The following is a 15,701-nucleotide window of genomic DNA, read 5'->3' on the forward strand; positions in this document are numbered from 1 at the left end:
ACACAAATAGACACACACACACACAGCTGTCATCCACTTTGCAGGCTTTGAGCTGAACAAGACACAGAAACAGATCATGGTGGGTCTGTCTGTCTGTCTGTGTATGTATGTAGGTGTGTCCATCTGTGTGTGTGTGTGTCTATTTGTGTGTGTCTGTATGTGTCTGTGTGTGTGTGTGTGTTTGTGCATTTCTGTGTTTGTGTGTGTCCATCTCTGTGTGTTTGTGTGTCTGTGTGTGCATGTGTGTATGTCTGTGTGTGTATTTGTGTGTGTGTGTCTGTCTCTGTGTGTGTTTGTGTGCGTGCATGTGTGTGTCTGTATGTGTGTCTGTCTGTGTTTGTCACTGTGTGTTTGTGTTTTTGTGTGTGTGTGTGTCTCTGTGTGTGTGTGTCCCAGACTCAGAGTTATTTCTGCATCTGTGTGCATTTGTGTATGTCGTTTGTTTTTTCTTCATCTGTGTATGTAGTCTGTGAAAGGCAGGCCATTTGACCACTTTTCGGCAATGAAATAAGTTGATGGCTGAGGAAATGTTCACTGACTAATTACAAGGCATCGATAGAATAACTTGATTTAAGTCCTATTTTTCCCCCACCAGAGAGTCGCTAACGTGTCTGGTGACATCCAGAGGATGCACATCCTCCCCCCGGCCACCTCCTACTTCAAACTGCACTACACAAAGCCTGATCGCCTGGTCCCCGGGCTGACCATGGATGTACAGGTGGAGTTCACTCCTGATGAGTGGAGGTACTACTACGACTGTATCAGGATCCACTGCAAGGTAGGGATCATGTTAATGGTTTCAGCGTTTGTTTGTTTGGATTACATATACGTAAACTGCCTGTAGGTACTCAATTTCAATTTTCTTTGTGGTAAGGAAATTGGTGCCTTTCCCAAGGGTACAACATAGGGACTTAGTAGGGAATTAAACCCAGAACTTTTAGATTATGACTCAGCAACGCTAATCACTAGGGGTTGGCACCGGTTCAAAACCATTTTTTTTAAACGCTGGTGGGAGTTGGATACTCTACCAAACAGATTCATTTGTAATAGTGAAATGGACCATTGTTTTTGAGCATCGCCCATTTACAACTTTTCTCAGACAATTACTAATTAGGTCCAGGTTCAGGTCCGGACCTGTACCTGATCCTCTAGACCTGAACCGTACCGTACCTGAATTTTCTGTACCACACCTTAATCACCATGTCACCATCTGAAGTTTGTGATATGTAATGGTATATAAAGAATTTGATTAATTTTTGAAAATTTTCCCCAGGATGATGAGAACCTGCTGATCCCCATCCATGCCTACCCTGTGATGAACACAGCAGACTTCCCTTCACAGGTCACCTTCCCACCAACACCCATCGGACAGATGTAAGCTGCAACCTTACCCACTGCAGACACAACAGTAAACAAAGAGAGATTGCTCTTATGGCACAGCCATTGAATGTCCTTTTGTTCCATGACATAACCTTTCAAATATCTCTTAATGGTTGTCGATAAACAGAAGTTGGGATGAACTCAGGATTTATCCTCTGTCAAAAGTTATTTTGGTATGTGTTAATTGATATTTTGAAGATGCAGGACACATTTTCTATGGTTATTGATTATATTATATTGTATATTGTTATTGTACTGCTTATCGTAATGAATTCTTCGTCAGAATTTTTGTGTGTCAGCCGTTACCAGTGCGAGCTGTCAAGGCTGACCCGTCTAATGAGTTTTGTCAATAAAGAAAGAAAGAACATGTGCTTAGATGTACTGTATTGATGATGATATCATGTGTGTTATTCCAGTCGTGTGAAGAAGATCCCCCTGAGGTGTAACGCACCCATCGACTTCGAGTTCCAGATCTCCTTCATCCAGCCCCACCCAGCTTTCAAGGTCGAACCGCAAACAGGTAAGGGTCATCCGAAGGTCAGGGGTCACAGACCCCTTTTCCTTTTTTTCCCAGTCAAGTTTGTTTGAAACCTTTTAAATGATGTAGTTCTTGCATTTCCACAATGTTATTTAGTGGTAGAGGCAAAATTCAAGTGAAACAGAAATAGCCAGAAGAAGACGTAAAATTTCTTTTGCTATCCAAAGTATTTTATGACTTGTCTATTTGGGAATGTCTCTGTGGCACAAGCGGTAACACAACCCCACTGCTGGGATCCAAATCTATCTGGATCCAAATCCGTAGATCCGTGGGTCTGAGTTAGATCTCCCAGTCGGCTTAGCTCGGACATGTTGTAAAGAATTGTATTTGTCTTTAGAAGGGGATGTAAAATGGAGGTCCCGTGTTCACAGAAGTGTCTCGAGTACCTACGCAGCCTCATTACTCAGATTGGGTACCTACTGGCTGCAATGATACACCAAGGTGAATAAAGATATTCATGCTGACTCGTTTATAGGCACAGTCCCAGCCAATGGGGAAGCTGTAATCACGGTGACGTTCTCCCCGTCGGAGTTCATCACAGCGAACATGAAGATCCAGGTGACAGTGTCCCAGTTCAACTCCAAACCTCTGCTGTGCAGCTTCGTGGGCACCTCTCAGCCTGGGCTGTCCGCAAAGTAGGGACCATTACCAATGGTTTAGATTAATCATATGGATTTCACTTTGTACTGATCACTAAAAAGTTGCATATATCAATTCATAGTTAGGATATAACAGCTGCTCTCCAACAAAGTATCTTCATTGACATTGATGAAAGATAAGAAATGTTATCTAAAACGTCTGACTGTTTCCAAAATCATATCCAGTTGCTTGAGTAATTGCTATTTCAGTATTTGTATTGTGCTGAAGTTAGGGATTTTCTCTCAGTCTCCCCTAAACTTTTCTCAGTGATTTAGACTTGAAATACAGGTAGTATTTTCCTATGACTAACAATATGTTTTTATGAATTTGAGTTTATAGTAAATGTATGCCTTTCTTGTTTTCTGTGCATTAAGCATATTTATAATTATGTATCCAGTTGTATCAGCATATCAAAATCTAAAGCAACAAGCACATCATATTCATTCTTTGGGCATTTTATTCTTATAGTCAATTATCAACACCAGAAATAAAAGAAAAATGCTGTATTTTACACTTTGTCTTGAGAATAAATGTAAGTATCAGTTCCCAAAATCATGTCTTAAGCTTGTCAGCCTTAAATGTTTGACTCATTATGACCCTAAACTCTTTGTTGGTCACAATGTAAGCCTCCAAAAATGTCAGTAGGTTTTTTGTTATCTATGCTGTGCTAGAAATGATACTGTTTAGTTTCGCATTGAGCCTGCTATGATTTGCATATCTACTTCTAGACTATTCCTGCCAGTTGTAATAATAGAGTCATGACAGATAGGTTATATATTGGTGGGGATATTATTAGAAGGATGCACTTGGCCCTTGCCAATCATTAGTTGTCCTTGAGCATTATTTTGCAACCCAACATTAATCAAAAGTGTCATCGTAATCTTCAAGCAGATGTTGGGTTGGAAGGTCATACCATTTTTGACTGCTGGCCTCCTCTAAAGTCATACAATCCAACTGGCTGTGAGATTACCCAACATCTGCTTGGAGCTTAGTGTCAACGACTTATAAGTTGCAGTATGACGTGTTGTTAACAACAAAATTAATTATACCCCTAACAGCTTTTCATTATCATGTGAAAAGTGATTTTGTTCTTCTTAAAACTACTGGTACAATGTAGAAATATTGATAGATATGATTACACAACAATATTTGTGAAATTTCATGATTCAGGGGTACTTTTTTCAGAATAATCTATTCATACCCTTTCTTGTGTAAGTTCAATATCATAGTTTTGCAAATGAGATTAAACCAAAATTGTTCTTGATTTTCAACTAACAACTAAATGAATATGAAACAGTGGCATGTGGAGAAAAACCTCAAGAAGCATTAAATTTACAAAGGTCTGAGTAATCCTTTTTTTCATGTAACGTTAGATCACCTTTATCCATAGGGTAACCTATATCCGTTGTATATTAAAATAGGGTGTTTTGGTGATCGTAAAGTCGTTTGGATGTAGTTTCACATTGCAATATCTTGGAAATGTTAACATTTAAAACCCATGTCGTTGATCGGAAATCTCTAAATACCCATTTTTTTTAAAACAACGAATCTAGGTTACCCCACGGATTAAGGTGAACTAGCGCTAGCGTTATGTGTTGTGCCTAAGATTGTTCAGCAGTGTTAACGACTAATGTTTTGACATGGCAGGACCATGATGAACGGCCATGGTGCTGATGACAGTGATGACATGATCAAGGCAGGAGAACCGCTGGACCCACACTGCATCTCTCCCATCCACATGGCGCGCAGGAAGAAACGCAACAAGACACGAGAGAGGACGCGATCGGGGGGAGCCACCGCACAGCCGGTAAGATCTGTTTTACTGTCTAATTGTTTTATTCATGGACATACAAATGATAACATTATCCTAATTATCGGTCATCCTCTTGTAAGGTGGAGAAAGTTAAGTTCCATCTCCAGCAGGACTGTCTCCAGCAATTTTTCCTCACTGTTTGGGAGCCCATATTGTTGATTGTCCCATAAAATGTATCATTTTCAGCTTTTGAAAACACATTTTCATCAATTCTATGTACTGAAGGTTAGATTTTTTTATGGATGGGGTGAAAGTTTGTCCGTTCAAACAAGCACATTTCTGTCCCAGGACGGAGGGATGGGTCCTGGTGACAGTCCTGATCTCCAGAACTGTTGTCCTTCTTCGTGTCCCTCTAGATTTGTTCCTGTTTCTATGAGTGTCATTAGTGTTGTGGTAGTCGTCCAATCTTTCTCTTTTTTGTCAGGAGTCCAGAGCAGGAGATTCCTGGCTGGTTCTCTGCTCCATGCCACGTGACCCGCAAGACTCGGCCATGACTGTAGTGATATATGCAATGTTCTATATAATTGTTTGTTGATAACAATGACAACATTGACCATGTATAGGTGACAACATTCCACTAGCAATTAAGTGTATGGCAATGGATAAGAGACAACTTCAGATCGCTATGCTATCATAACTGGTGACCAGTTCCTACAATACTATTTATAACATGGAGCTTTGATCCTGGTTTCAGCCACAGGACATTGAGTATGAAGGCCTGAGATTTCCCCCCAACCTGAACACCCCGTACGCTGTCTCCAGTGTTCTGAACCAGACTCCCGGCAAACTCAGGACTAAGGACCTGAGGGAAGGTAGGAAGAACCAGCTATAGAAAACATATAGCTGAATTGTCATCAGAAATCATAGTCATCTAGGAACTTAGGAATAGGTCTGTAGAAATCATAGTCATCTAGGAACTTAGTAACAGGTCTGTAGAAATCATAGTCATCTAGGAACTTAGTAATAGGTCTGTAGAAATCATAGTCATCTAGGAACTTAGTAATAGGTCTGTAGAAATCACAGTCATCTAGGAACTTAGTAACAGGTCTGTAGAAATCATAGTCATCTAGGAACTTAGTAACAGGTCTGTAGAAATCATAGTCATCTAGGAACTTAGTAACAGATCTGTAGCAATCATAGTCATCTAGGAACTTAGTAACAGATCTGTAGCAATCATAGTCATCTAGGAACTTAGTAATAGGTCTGTAGACTCTAAAGGTGGTTCCTAGTTAAACAGCATTTTAACAATAGCCCAATCCCATAGCCATGTCCACCTCCATCAAAACATAGAAATGCAAAATGAATTACAAGAAAATGCAACTATTTGATGGGCATGGAGCACTCTCTCCTTGGTTGAACCACTGATCGTCTTGTTGGTCTTTGGTTGAACTGTTGATTGTGATGGGCATTCAGGATAAGTCTATTGAATGGTGACATGGAAGAAGTTTGTAATTCATCTCTAATTGTTTTCAGACACAAATAATTCTGTACGCGGCATATGTTAGAATAAATACTTAACATATTTCTTAAACTGACTATTCTGCTGTGACGCTGAATGGTTTGTTGGAACATATAGTTCATGTTGAGTTGTGTTCCTATCAGCCATCACCTCTAAGAAGGACCTGGCCCCCAACACCAGACAGATGAAGGAGGCCCTGTTTGAGTACCAGGTACAGCAGGACGTCATGGCCGAGAGGAAAAACCAGCTCAGATGGTCAGTCATTAGTCAGGAATCTTATTTGTAATATTATGTTTCTTGATGCCCAATAAGTGAATAAAAATAGGTCTCAGTTCACTAAAACTAGACAAGGATGTTTTCCTTTCCCTCAAACCCTTAAATTATTGACCGTGATATTAAATAGATTTACAGTACTTAAAGCACAAGAAGAAACTCTGTAATTCTGGCAGTTGTAATTTTCATGTTGAAGGTGTACTTCCCTATTGTAAAGTCACATCAGTGACCAAATGGTCAGAAATGAAAGTTACAAGAGTCATTCCTACTGTGTGAGAGCTAGCTGTCCTTACAAATATTTCAGTGTGAGTTAAAACTGATATACCTGTTGTTACTGCAGGCAAGTCCATCCAGGCAAGGACCAGCTGACAGCAACAGAGAGGATGGAGATTCTGGCCAATAGGGAGGAGGCTGTGAAAGAGTATAGGGTGCGTATGACTTTACTACATACTGGCTCTAGTAGGTTCAGAATACAATGCATAGAATGCCTAATGTAGTACTACTGGATAAAGATGTTTCTGTGCATTGCATTAGAACTGGGAACAAGCAGCCCCACCTATCTTACTGAGGGATGACTGCAATGTTCAGAATTCAATTCACAGAATACCTAATGTAGTGCTTAAAGGATCCGATGTTTTTGTGCATTGCATTAAAATTGGGAATGATATGTAGCTCCACCTGTCTTACTGAGGGATAACTGCAATGTAAGAGATGTCAGTTAGCTGCAGGATTAGTCCTCTCCTTTCATTTAGTACAAACTGAATAAGTGTAAAACTTTGTTCCTTCACTATTTTCCAGTTTCAGAGAGGCGACCCTTTACCAGACATAGAGTTCAACAGAGCCTGCACGGCATGTTCGTTACGGCGAACATGGAGGGTAGCTGGAGAGGTAAGTCTGGAATTCTGTTTTCTCTAACACATGTCTCAGAAAGATATGATAACTGTATGATATGTAATCGTGTACATGTTCTTGCAATGACAAAAATGTTCAACATACTTGTAATATGTTGATGAAGTCTGACTGTTTCCAAAATCATATCCAGTTGCTTGAGTTGAGTAACTGGGCAAGTGAAAGTGCCAATCGGGCAAGCACATGTTTAACTTGCTGGATTGGGCAAGAAAGATGTTTCCATCAGTCAGATCTTGATACACTTGTTACTTTTCACAATCATGACATCATGCGTTGGTCAACACAGAAAAATAGAGCCAAATAAAAAAGAATTCTACTGCTAGTAGTGAATTACATTTAAAAAATTCAAATTATTTGATGATTTGAATGATGATGATGAATTTTGGGTAGGTGAAAAGTTTGTACAGAAAAGCAAATCTTTTATGTACTTGCCCGATAAGACTAGTGAATTTTAGAAAACTTGTCTAACCCTAAAGTACTATTATACATGAAGTATGTGTGTTTTTCCCTGTACAGTACCCAGAAGTGTCGCCCCAGTTTGACCTGTATAAGAATGACCCCTGGGCCATGAGACACCAGGCGCTCGGCAGGTTTGCACAGGCTGCTAGAAAGGTCAGTTCTCTTCAGGCTTTTCCAAATTATTCTTTGATTTTCTGGATCAATTTTCGTGTTACCCTTCTATTTCTTATCACTATGGTTCTGTAATGATGCCCCCTCTCCGTGTTTTCAGTATGCAATAACGTTCAACAATTAATTCTATAATTTGAGCAATTATCATAACAGATCCCCCTCAAATTTTTCATTATACAGAAGTCAATTGCTTTCTTTAACAATAACAGTATTGCTAGATTTAGTTGTAGATGACAGTATTTCATCAGCAAGTTATCAATATCAATAAAATCATTACAGATTGCTCAGATTTTACCAATACTAGTAATACTGTGAGTCTTACATAGTGCAACAACAATACATATAAGACAGCCAATACATGTAGTACTGTAAATGCAGAAATGTTCGCGATGGATTAATGTTCGCGGTTTTCGTGGTGACCACTTCACCGCGAATTTAAATCCACCGCAAAGATTCCTTTTTCCCGCTACCACGAAATTAAATCCCCGCGAACTTAAATGCATTTACAGTATACTCCATTCACTTGAATCCTTTGTAACTTTAACACTGAGTTTCGCTCTCTTACCTTCCATCAGGTTATTGTTAGGCAAAGAGTACATAAAAAGTTAGGTTCTTTGAAGACGTTTATTACGGACTGGCGAAAGGGAAAGTACGCTGTGCAGGAAGTCACTGATGTCAAGTTCAAGGGCGAGGATGATGAGATAAAGATTCCGCTGGAGATGACCGCACCGCAAGTGAAAGTGGAGTCTTTCCCGTCATACGTTCCCCCTGATGTCAAGGATGATATGGTGAGTGAAAATTTTCCGGGTACCTCCGTGAAAACGGAGGTATTGTTTTTGATCAGTGTGTTTGATTGTCTTGTCTGTAGTTTGTTAGTTGAATAATGCAGAGTGACAGGATGAAGATGGTGTAACCTAGGACTGGCAGGATGGGAAGGTTGGCTTGGCCTGGGTCCAAAGTTGTTCACTTAGGCTGGCAGGAAAATGCATAGACGGACCGTGAGAAATACACAACAGTAACAAAACCAAGAAATTCACAAAATCTTTGATTTCATCACTGATTTTGACCATTTGTTTTTTTATCTTCTTGTTTAATCCGTGCTTATGATCAATGTTGCATTGGATAAGTAAGACTTTTTTTTAAATCATTTGTACACACATGTATCATTTGTGCATAGTCCTTTTACAAATAGTTCAAGAAGTTCACAAATACACTTGTTAGATATCTTATATTGAGTATTGAGTACTGATGATGTGGTTCTATTGCAGGCTCCAGATGCACTTGGTCCTGTTCCCGCCAAAAATGATGATGTTTTTGTCAAGAGGAAAGTGCCATACTTCAGTCTGAAGGTAGGTGGCACTGCTGCACACCCAGTAACCATTATAGTAACTTTTCATTGTCTCTCATTGTTTCATTGTTAAGTTTGACTTTAAACTTATGTAAATACATTTTCATCAATTTCATGTCATGAAGCTCATATTTTTTTGGACAGACTGGGTAAAATTTTTTGCGTTCCAAGAAGCAAATTTCTGTCCCAAGACGGAGGGACGGGTCCTGGAGACAGCCCTAATTATAACATTTTACTAAGACTGTTACAGTAATATTAGTCAGCTCGTATGTTTATTCTTCAATAATGAAGAAAAGGATAGCTTAACAGGAGATGTCTGTTTTTTCCAGGTTCCAAAGCAGTATGATCTGATGGGATACAGCCAGCACGGCGTGCACGACTCGTCCAGGGGTTACGTCACGCCCAGACTGGCCCGGCCGCTCAGGACGGGAGCCGAGGACGAGATCATCGTCCTGCCGCCCCCCCTAGTGGAGGAGGAGGAAACTGCAGGGGCAGAGGGCGAGGAGGAGCTTGTAGAAGACAGGATGTCCAGAATAGAACTGCGGGAGGAGACCGACAGGCCTGCCGGGCCCAGCACCATGACTCTGGTGCCACCTGAAGCCTTGTTCCACCCTCCTGACTACCACCCACTGCATATCTTTGTAAGTATCTCTCTTAGGGGATAAAAGGTGGATACAGATTATTGTGAGATACTCTTAAGTATATTCATCCATGCACATAGATTACCACACACTGTATATCTTTGTAAGTATTGTTCTTCCCGGATAGAAGGTTTTTGTGAGATACTTTTAAGTTTATTCATCCATGCACATTAGACTACCACCCACTGCATATCTTTGTAAGTTAGACCAAAGTGCAGTGAAGTGAAAAGTTGTATTGTTTTTTCTTTATACCAATAACGATAACCTTTATCACACTGTAAGATGGCTATAGAAAATTTGTTCTCTTTTCCTAAAGATAGTTGAACTACATTTTCCTCATATTTGCTAAGATATGCTCCCGGACCAGTCTTTGCAGTTGTTGTAAAAGTTGACTTTTTTCTTAGATAGTATGATGTTACAGTATTCTGGTCAACTCCAGAAAAGAGTTCTAATTCATAGTTTTATCACGCTTCTTGTCTCCTGTTTTCACAGAACCCAGCACCTGGTCTGCAGGTGTTCATGGCTCCCATGCCGTACGCGGAGACGGACCCAGACTTCCACCTGTGTCCGCTGCCCAGGTACACGGTACCCAAGGACTCCCCCTACTGGACACAGCACCTCGCTACACAGAAGAAGTTCTTAGACAGAGAGGTGAGATTGTCTAGCATATATGTTTGTGTTGTTGTCTTTTATAGTATCAAAATATAGGGAATGACAAGAGAAAATATTGCTAGTTATGACATAGCAAACAGTATATACATGTACTTAGGCTATAAGAAAGTGCCTGACAGGTATTTTCTCCATGAAGCTGATCCTCATGCTTTGCTTGCATAATGTTTTGACAGTAAAACAATCATATTTTTCTTTAAAAATACATGATACATGTCGAAACAAAATACAAAAATGCAAAGTACATATCAAAACATAATATAAAACCCAATCCTTTTTGTATCTTCATATAACAGGCATTTTAAAGGAGATTTTTAAAAAATACACTTTACTGAAAAGTTAGTTATTGTGTTGAGCATGTCAGTAGAAGTGCTTTTAGGAAAACAATCATACATCTTGTCTGCTTGTGTCATAGCCTTGGATTCCTTTTATGTGTATGTACATTTTTGTACTAGAACTTAATAATATACACTGTACATGTACATGTAGTCTTTTTATGCCTTTGTATAAATCTGCTCAACTGTTTATCCCATTGCAGGATGTAATCAAAGGCATCATGTCGTGGAAGAAGTTCCCATCCCAAGGGCTGATGTCCCTGGCCAACACCCCCACCCTCACTAATGTCTGGGTACCCAGATGGTGAGAACAACGTTACTCTTCCTTTCAATAGACTTTTACTGTATGGTTTACTATGACTTATTTTGTTCATCTGTTCATTTGTTCATTTTGTCCAAGGTTGAAATATGTAAGAATCTTTAGGGCTTGAAATTCATCTTTGGGATTAGATGCACTGGCGCACCCAACATAAAACTCCCAAAAAAATTTGAGTGCCCCACATAGAATAATGTAAATGCATTTAAGTTCACGGGGATTTAATTTCGCGTTAGCGGGAAAAAGGACTTTTCGCGGTAGTTTTAATTTCGCGGTAACACCATCGACTACTGTGTAATACCATAATAGAAAAATGTTTGCGGTGGTTTTAATTTCGCGGTGAAGTGGTCACCGCGAAAACCGCGAACATTAATCCACCGAGAACATTTCTGCATTTACAGTAAGGTAGAATTTCAGAAAAGATAATCACAAACCTTTCTGAGCTTGAATCTATTTTGGAGTATCAAAAATTTTGATGAACCCAAATTCCAACTTCAAATTGTTAAACAAATACTATGACATACATTTTGTTATCTTTCTAACACAAACCTTTACATATGTGAATATTTGGGTGCACCTGTGTAATGCACAGCTTCAATTTTGGCTGCTCCAAGATGCACCCAGTATTTCAAGCCCTAATTTTAACGAGAGTCGTTCTCCCTGCCTCCTGTCTCCAGGTCGGACCCGTTCAGTTCAGACCTGCTGCCAGATGAGCCCCCACCCCTGCTGAACAGTCTCCCTGAGGAGGACAGACAGGCCATCGAGGTGGCAGCGTAAGTATCGCTAGTTCACTTTTATCCGTGGGGTAACCTATATCCGTCGTTTTTTTAAACAGGTCGTTTATCATGGATATCATGTCGACGGACGATGGTTTCAATTTGCCATATTTTCAATACATAATTTTCAGTTTAAAAACACCGTCCCTTTACTTCATATCCCAGAATACCCTGCTTTTATACACAACGGATATAGGTTACCCCGCGAATAAAGGTTCAGTAGCGTTACCTGCTAGGGTCACTAGTGTGGCATCAGATTACACACTTCAGGGTTGGACAAGTTTTCTGAAATTCAGTTGTCCTATTGGGCAAGTACATGCAAAATTTACTTGCCCGAACCAACTTTTCACTTGCCCAAAATTTAAAGGACATTTTTCTATGGGTTTTCATTTCTGGCAATGGAATTCTTTTTTTCATTGGCTCTGTTTTTCTGTGTTGGCCAATGCTTGATGCCGTGACTGTGAAAGGTAAAAAGTATATCAAAATGTTACTCATGGAAAAATCTTACATGTCCGATCGGACAAGTGGTGCAGGTCATGCACTTGCCCGGGACAATCGGGCTAATGAACTTGTCCAACCCTGCACTTTTAGCTGGACAATGGGTTATGTGCCAGTTGATTTTTGGGACATGAACAAAATATGTCGAAAATTTTCATGGGCTCTTCTGTATGAGTAAAATCATTTGTGACTCAATTTACAACCCATGAAAATGTTTTGTAGTCACAATCATTATCATATTAAAATCATGATGTTGTCTCCTGAAACCTCTTGTTGTCAGGCAGACTCATGACTGTAGGCGTAATTTTTACCATCTCCCATGCCTGATCCTAACCAAGCAATTACAATTGGACTTCTTATTCATTACAAATGTGGGAATGAAAATTCTCAATGCTGTAGTGCAGTAGTTGTAAGCACCTTGCTGATCATGACTGAGTTGTGATGTTATGTTTTTCCTCAGTGCGGAGGAGGAGGGAGCCACAGGACCTGAGCTGACCCCAGAGATGGTGAACGCTCAGTTCAGCACCAGTCTGGAACAGATCCCAGAGGAACCTGCCAAACTGGAAGGGTGGGTACAGTTTAGTCTCTACCAGACCGACTAAGCTGGCTGTTATAGGGAGAATAATTTGCCAGGAGAGTTTTGGTACCAGAGTGACTATTGTCCATATAGCTAGTAGTTGTTATTGGTTGCCATACATTGTACCTTGTGTGATTGTAGAGCAATAAAATTCATTCATTCATTTCCACTGTATTTATTTTTAATTATTGACTAACCTAAAACATGTACACGTACACTGTTGCAGGTCTGAGTTCCCCCATGCAGGAAAACTGCCCTCTACAAACAACCCAGTATCAGCTGCAGGCCCTATCACCAGGTGGGAAGATTTCTATCTTAGTTCCTATCATCTAGTACCGAATTAGTTTTCACGTCCTGACAAGGAGAAACAAAAGCCAACTTGAATTGGTAACCAAACAGTTTCATTGTAATATTGCCTTAAAAACAACTGTTTTTTTAGTGCTTAAATGCTCATCAGGCTAAAGTATCCTTATAATATTACTATTATGATGATAGCTAAAACCTGATGCCACTTCTTGTTTTCTGCATGTGGCTATATTTTTGTTGGCCAGGCTGTATTTTGTGTGTTTAAGCTGTTATTGTGCCATTTCTGACAGTTTTCCATTTGTTGTTTTCTGTGTCACCATGCCATTCGTGATATTTGTTCTCTGTGTCATTGTGCATTCCTGACAGTTTTTCTTCTGTATCACTGCGCCATTCCTGATACTAGTGATAGTTTTTCTCAATGTTACTGTGCCATTTCTGACAGTTTTCTGTCTGTTGTTTTCTGTGTCACTGTGCCATTCCTGATAGTTGTTCTCTGTGTCACTGTGCCATTCCTGACAGTTGTTCTCTGTGTCACTGTGCCATTCCTGACAGTTGTTCTCTGTGTCACTGTGCCATTCCTGACAGTTGTTCTCTGTGTCACTGTGCCATTCCTGACAGTTGTTCTCTGTGTCACTGTGCCATTCCTGACAGTTGTTCTCCATATCACTGTGCCATTCCTGACAGTTTCCCATCTGTCTGTTGTTCTCTGTGTCACTGTGCCATTCCTGATAGTTTTCTGACTGTTGTTCTCTGTGTCACTGTGCCATTCCTGACAGTTTCCCATCTGTCTGTTGTTCTCTGTGTCACTGTGCCATTCCTGACAGTTTCCCATCTGTCTGTTGTTCTCTGTGTCACTGTGCCATTCCTGATAGTTGTTCTCTTTGTCACTGTGCCATTCCTGACAGTTTCCCATCTGTCTGTTGTTCCCCAGGGAACAGCGTGAGCAGGAGTTAGAGCTGTATCTCCAGCAGAGGTACAACAGGCTGGGCTCGCGGGTTCAGACCAAGGTGGACGACATGGAGCGCCTGGTCACCAACAAGGACCTACTGCTGAAATAGAGCAGCTACTTCTTCTGTACACCCCAAGACAATCAAGTTCACATCTCACATCCTGTTACAAAATATTCCCAAAGTCTTTTGTCTGCCCCCCTCCCCCACTCATGCACCTGTCTGCTGTTATTGTTCAGGTCAATATATAGATAAATCTCATTATAGATCATATTGTCATTTTCAATAAAATACAAAATTTTCAATGAATACTACATAGGGAGTCCCTTATGACTGTTAAAAATGTTTAGGACTCTACAGGAATACTGTGACTATACTGTAAGTGCTTAGTTGGTCTGAACTACAGTATCAAAGCTTCACATAGCTCTATGGAAATACAGTTCAATGTGTTGGCACGATGCATTAGAAGTGTCTAATCTGCTGCAGGTAGACCATGATTAATTAACTGTTTCATTGCTTTAAAAGAAAACTGACTTCTTAAAAAAGAAGACCTACTATCAGACATGTACAAATGTAGACACAGTCTGAAGCTTCAAGCTGTTTCCTCTGCAGATGGGGTATCTATACCTTTAGAGTTGTTTTATTGAAAGTCCTTTATATGGGTGAATTCTTCTTGTCAATAAGTATTGGTGAGAAGTCATTGCTTGAAGTGCTTGGCACACATGCTGAAACATACAAACACAGACGGTTGGTGAATTTCACTCGCACATGTGCACCCTTATGGTTAAGGTACCTTTCCCTGTCAACCCATGTTCAAAATGGTGCATCAAGAGTTATAAAAACACAGTTTTAACAGTGTGAAGGATAAGTTATTTCTTCAGAATGTAGATTGTGGGCCAATATTATCATGTTATCCATGTTATCTGTTGTCTTATGTCTAAATTGCATACTTTCTTTACATATTTGAACTTTGTACACCTTATATGATTATATGAATAGTTTTTCATTGCACAGTGTTTTTAAATGAGCTCATGTTGAGTGATCTTGTGTGATGCTGTAGAAATAAATTTAAAAGTGTAAAGTTAAGATAAATGATGAAATATGTGTGTAAAGACTTGGCTTTATCAACTGTACAATGTTGGCTTCCACTGGGGAATTTTGTACATACTGCTGTAGATAACAAAAAGAGCTATTGTCTTCTCGAAACTTTCTAAAATAAAATTTTCTACACAGTTAAATCTGGATTCTTTTTTTACATCTGGCATGTGCCTGATAGGGGAAAACAGACAATAAACCAGGTTGAAATGGATAATGAGTAAATGTGTGTGTTCAAGGAGGTCATATTATTAAACCTCTTTCTGTGGGATAATACATTTATGTATAGTACGAAGTTGTGAACCTCGTGTTGAAATGGTAAGACTGAAAGGGATATAACTTTGCTCACGGGTAGCAAATGCCTGGAGCGGACAAGGCTGGATTCAAAAACATGTTATGATGAAGGTGAGGCCAAATATCACAGGCTGAGAGTAGGGATCATGTCTCAAGTACATGAATAATTGGTGGTAAGGTTTCACAGGCCAATTAGTCAAAATTTGCGCTTTAAACAAAGCCACAGAACTATGCAGTTGACTCGCAACCACAGAATTC

At 39.9% G+C, this 15,701-nt stretch overlaps 1 protein-coding gene across 1 annotated transcript in view; it reads left to right on the plus strand.

Moving 5' to 3' along the window:
- The window catches only part of LOC118424019 (cilia- and flagella-associated protein 221-like), a gene marked incomplete in the record, with an annotated part of 17,923 nt that extends 2,631 nt beyond the window's left edge, over positions 1-15,292 (plus strand). The window contains 20 exon segments of the mRNA XM_035832436.1: positions 27-79; positions 596-778; positions 1,274-1,374; positions 1,797-1,900; positions 2,394-2,553; positions 4,205-4,364; positions 5,065-5,182; positions 5,973-6,084; positions 6,443-6,530; positions 6,901-6,990; positions 7,528-7,623; positions 8,217-8,429; positions 8,910-8,990; positions 9,319-9,630; positions 10,123-10,281; positions 10,838-10,938; positions 11,628-11,723; positions 12,685-12,792; positions 13,028-13,099; positions 14,039-15,292. Of these exon segments, the coding sequence (XP_035688329.1) occupies positions 27-79; positions 596-778; positions 1,274-1,374; positions 1,797-1,900; positions 2,394-2,553; positions 4,205-4,364; positions 5,065-5,182; positions 5,973-6,084; positions 6,443-6,530; positions 6,901-6,990; positions 7,528-7,623; positions 8,217-8,429; positions 8,910-8,990; positions 9,319-9,630; positions 10,123-10,281; positions 10,838-10,938; positions 11,628-11,723; positions 12,685-12,792; positions 13,028-13,099; positions 14,039-14,165 (2,534 nt within the window).
- Positions 15,293-15,701: the final 409 nt, after the last annotated feature.

The sequence above is a fragment of the Branchiostoma floridae genome, chromosome 10 (assembly GCF_000003815.2).
Source record: "Branchiostoma floridae strain S238N-H82 chromosome 10, Bfl_VNyyK, whole genome shotgun sequence".
NCBI lineage: Eukaryota > Metazoa > Chordata > Leptocardii > Amphioxiformes > Branchiostomatidae > Branchiostoma > Branchiostoma floridae.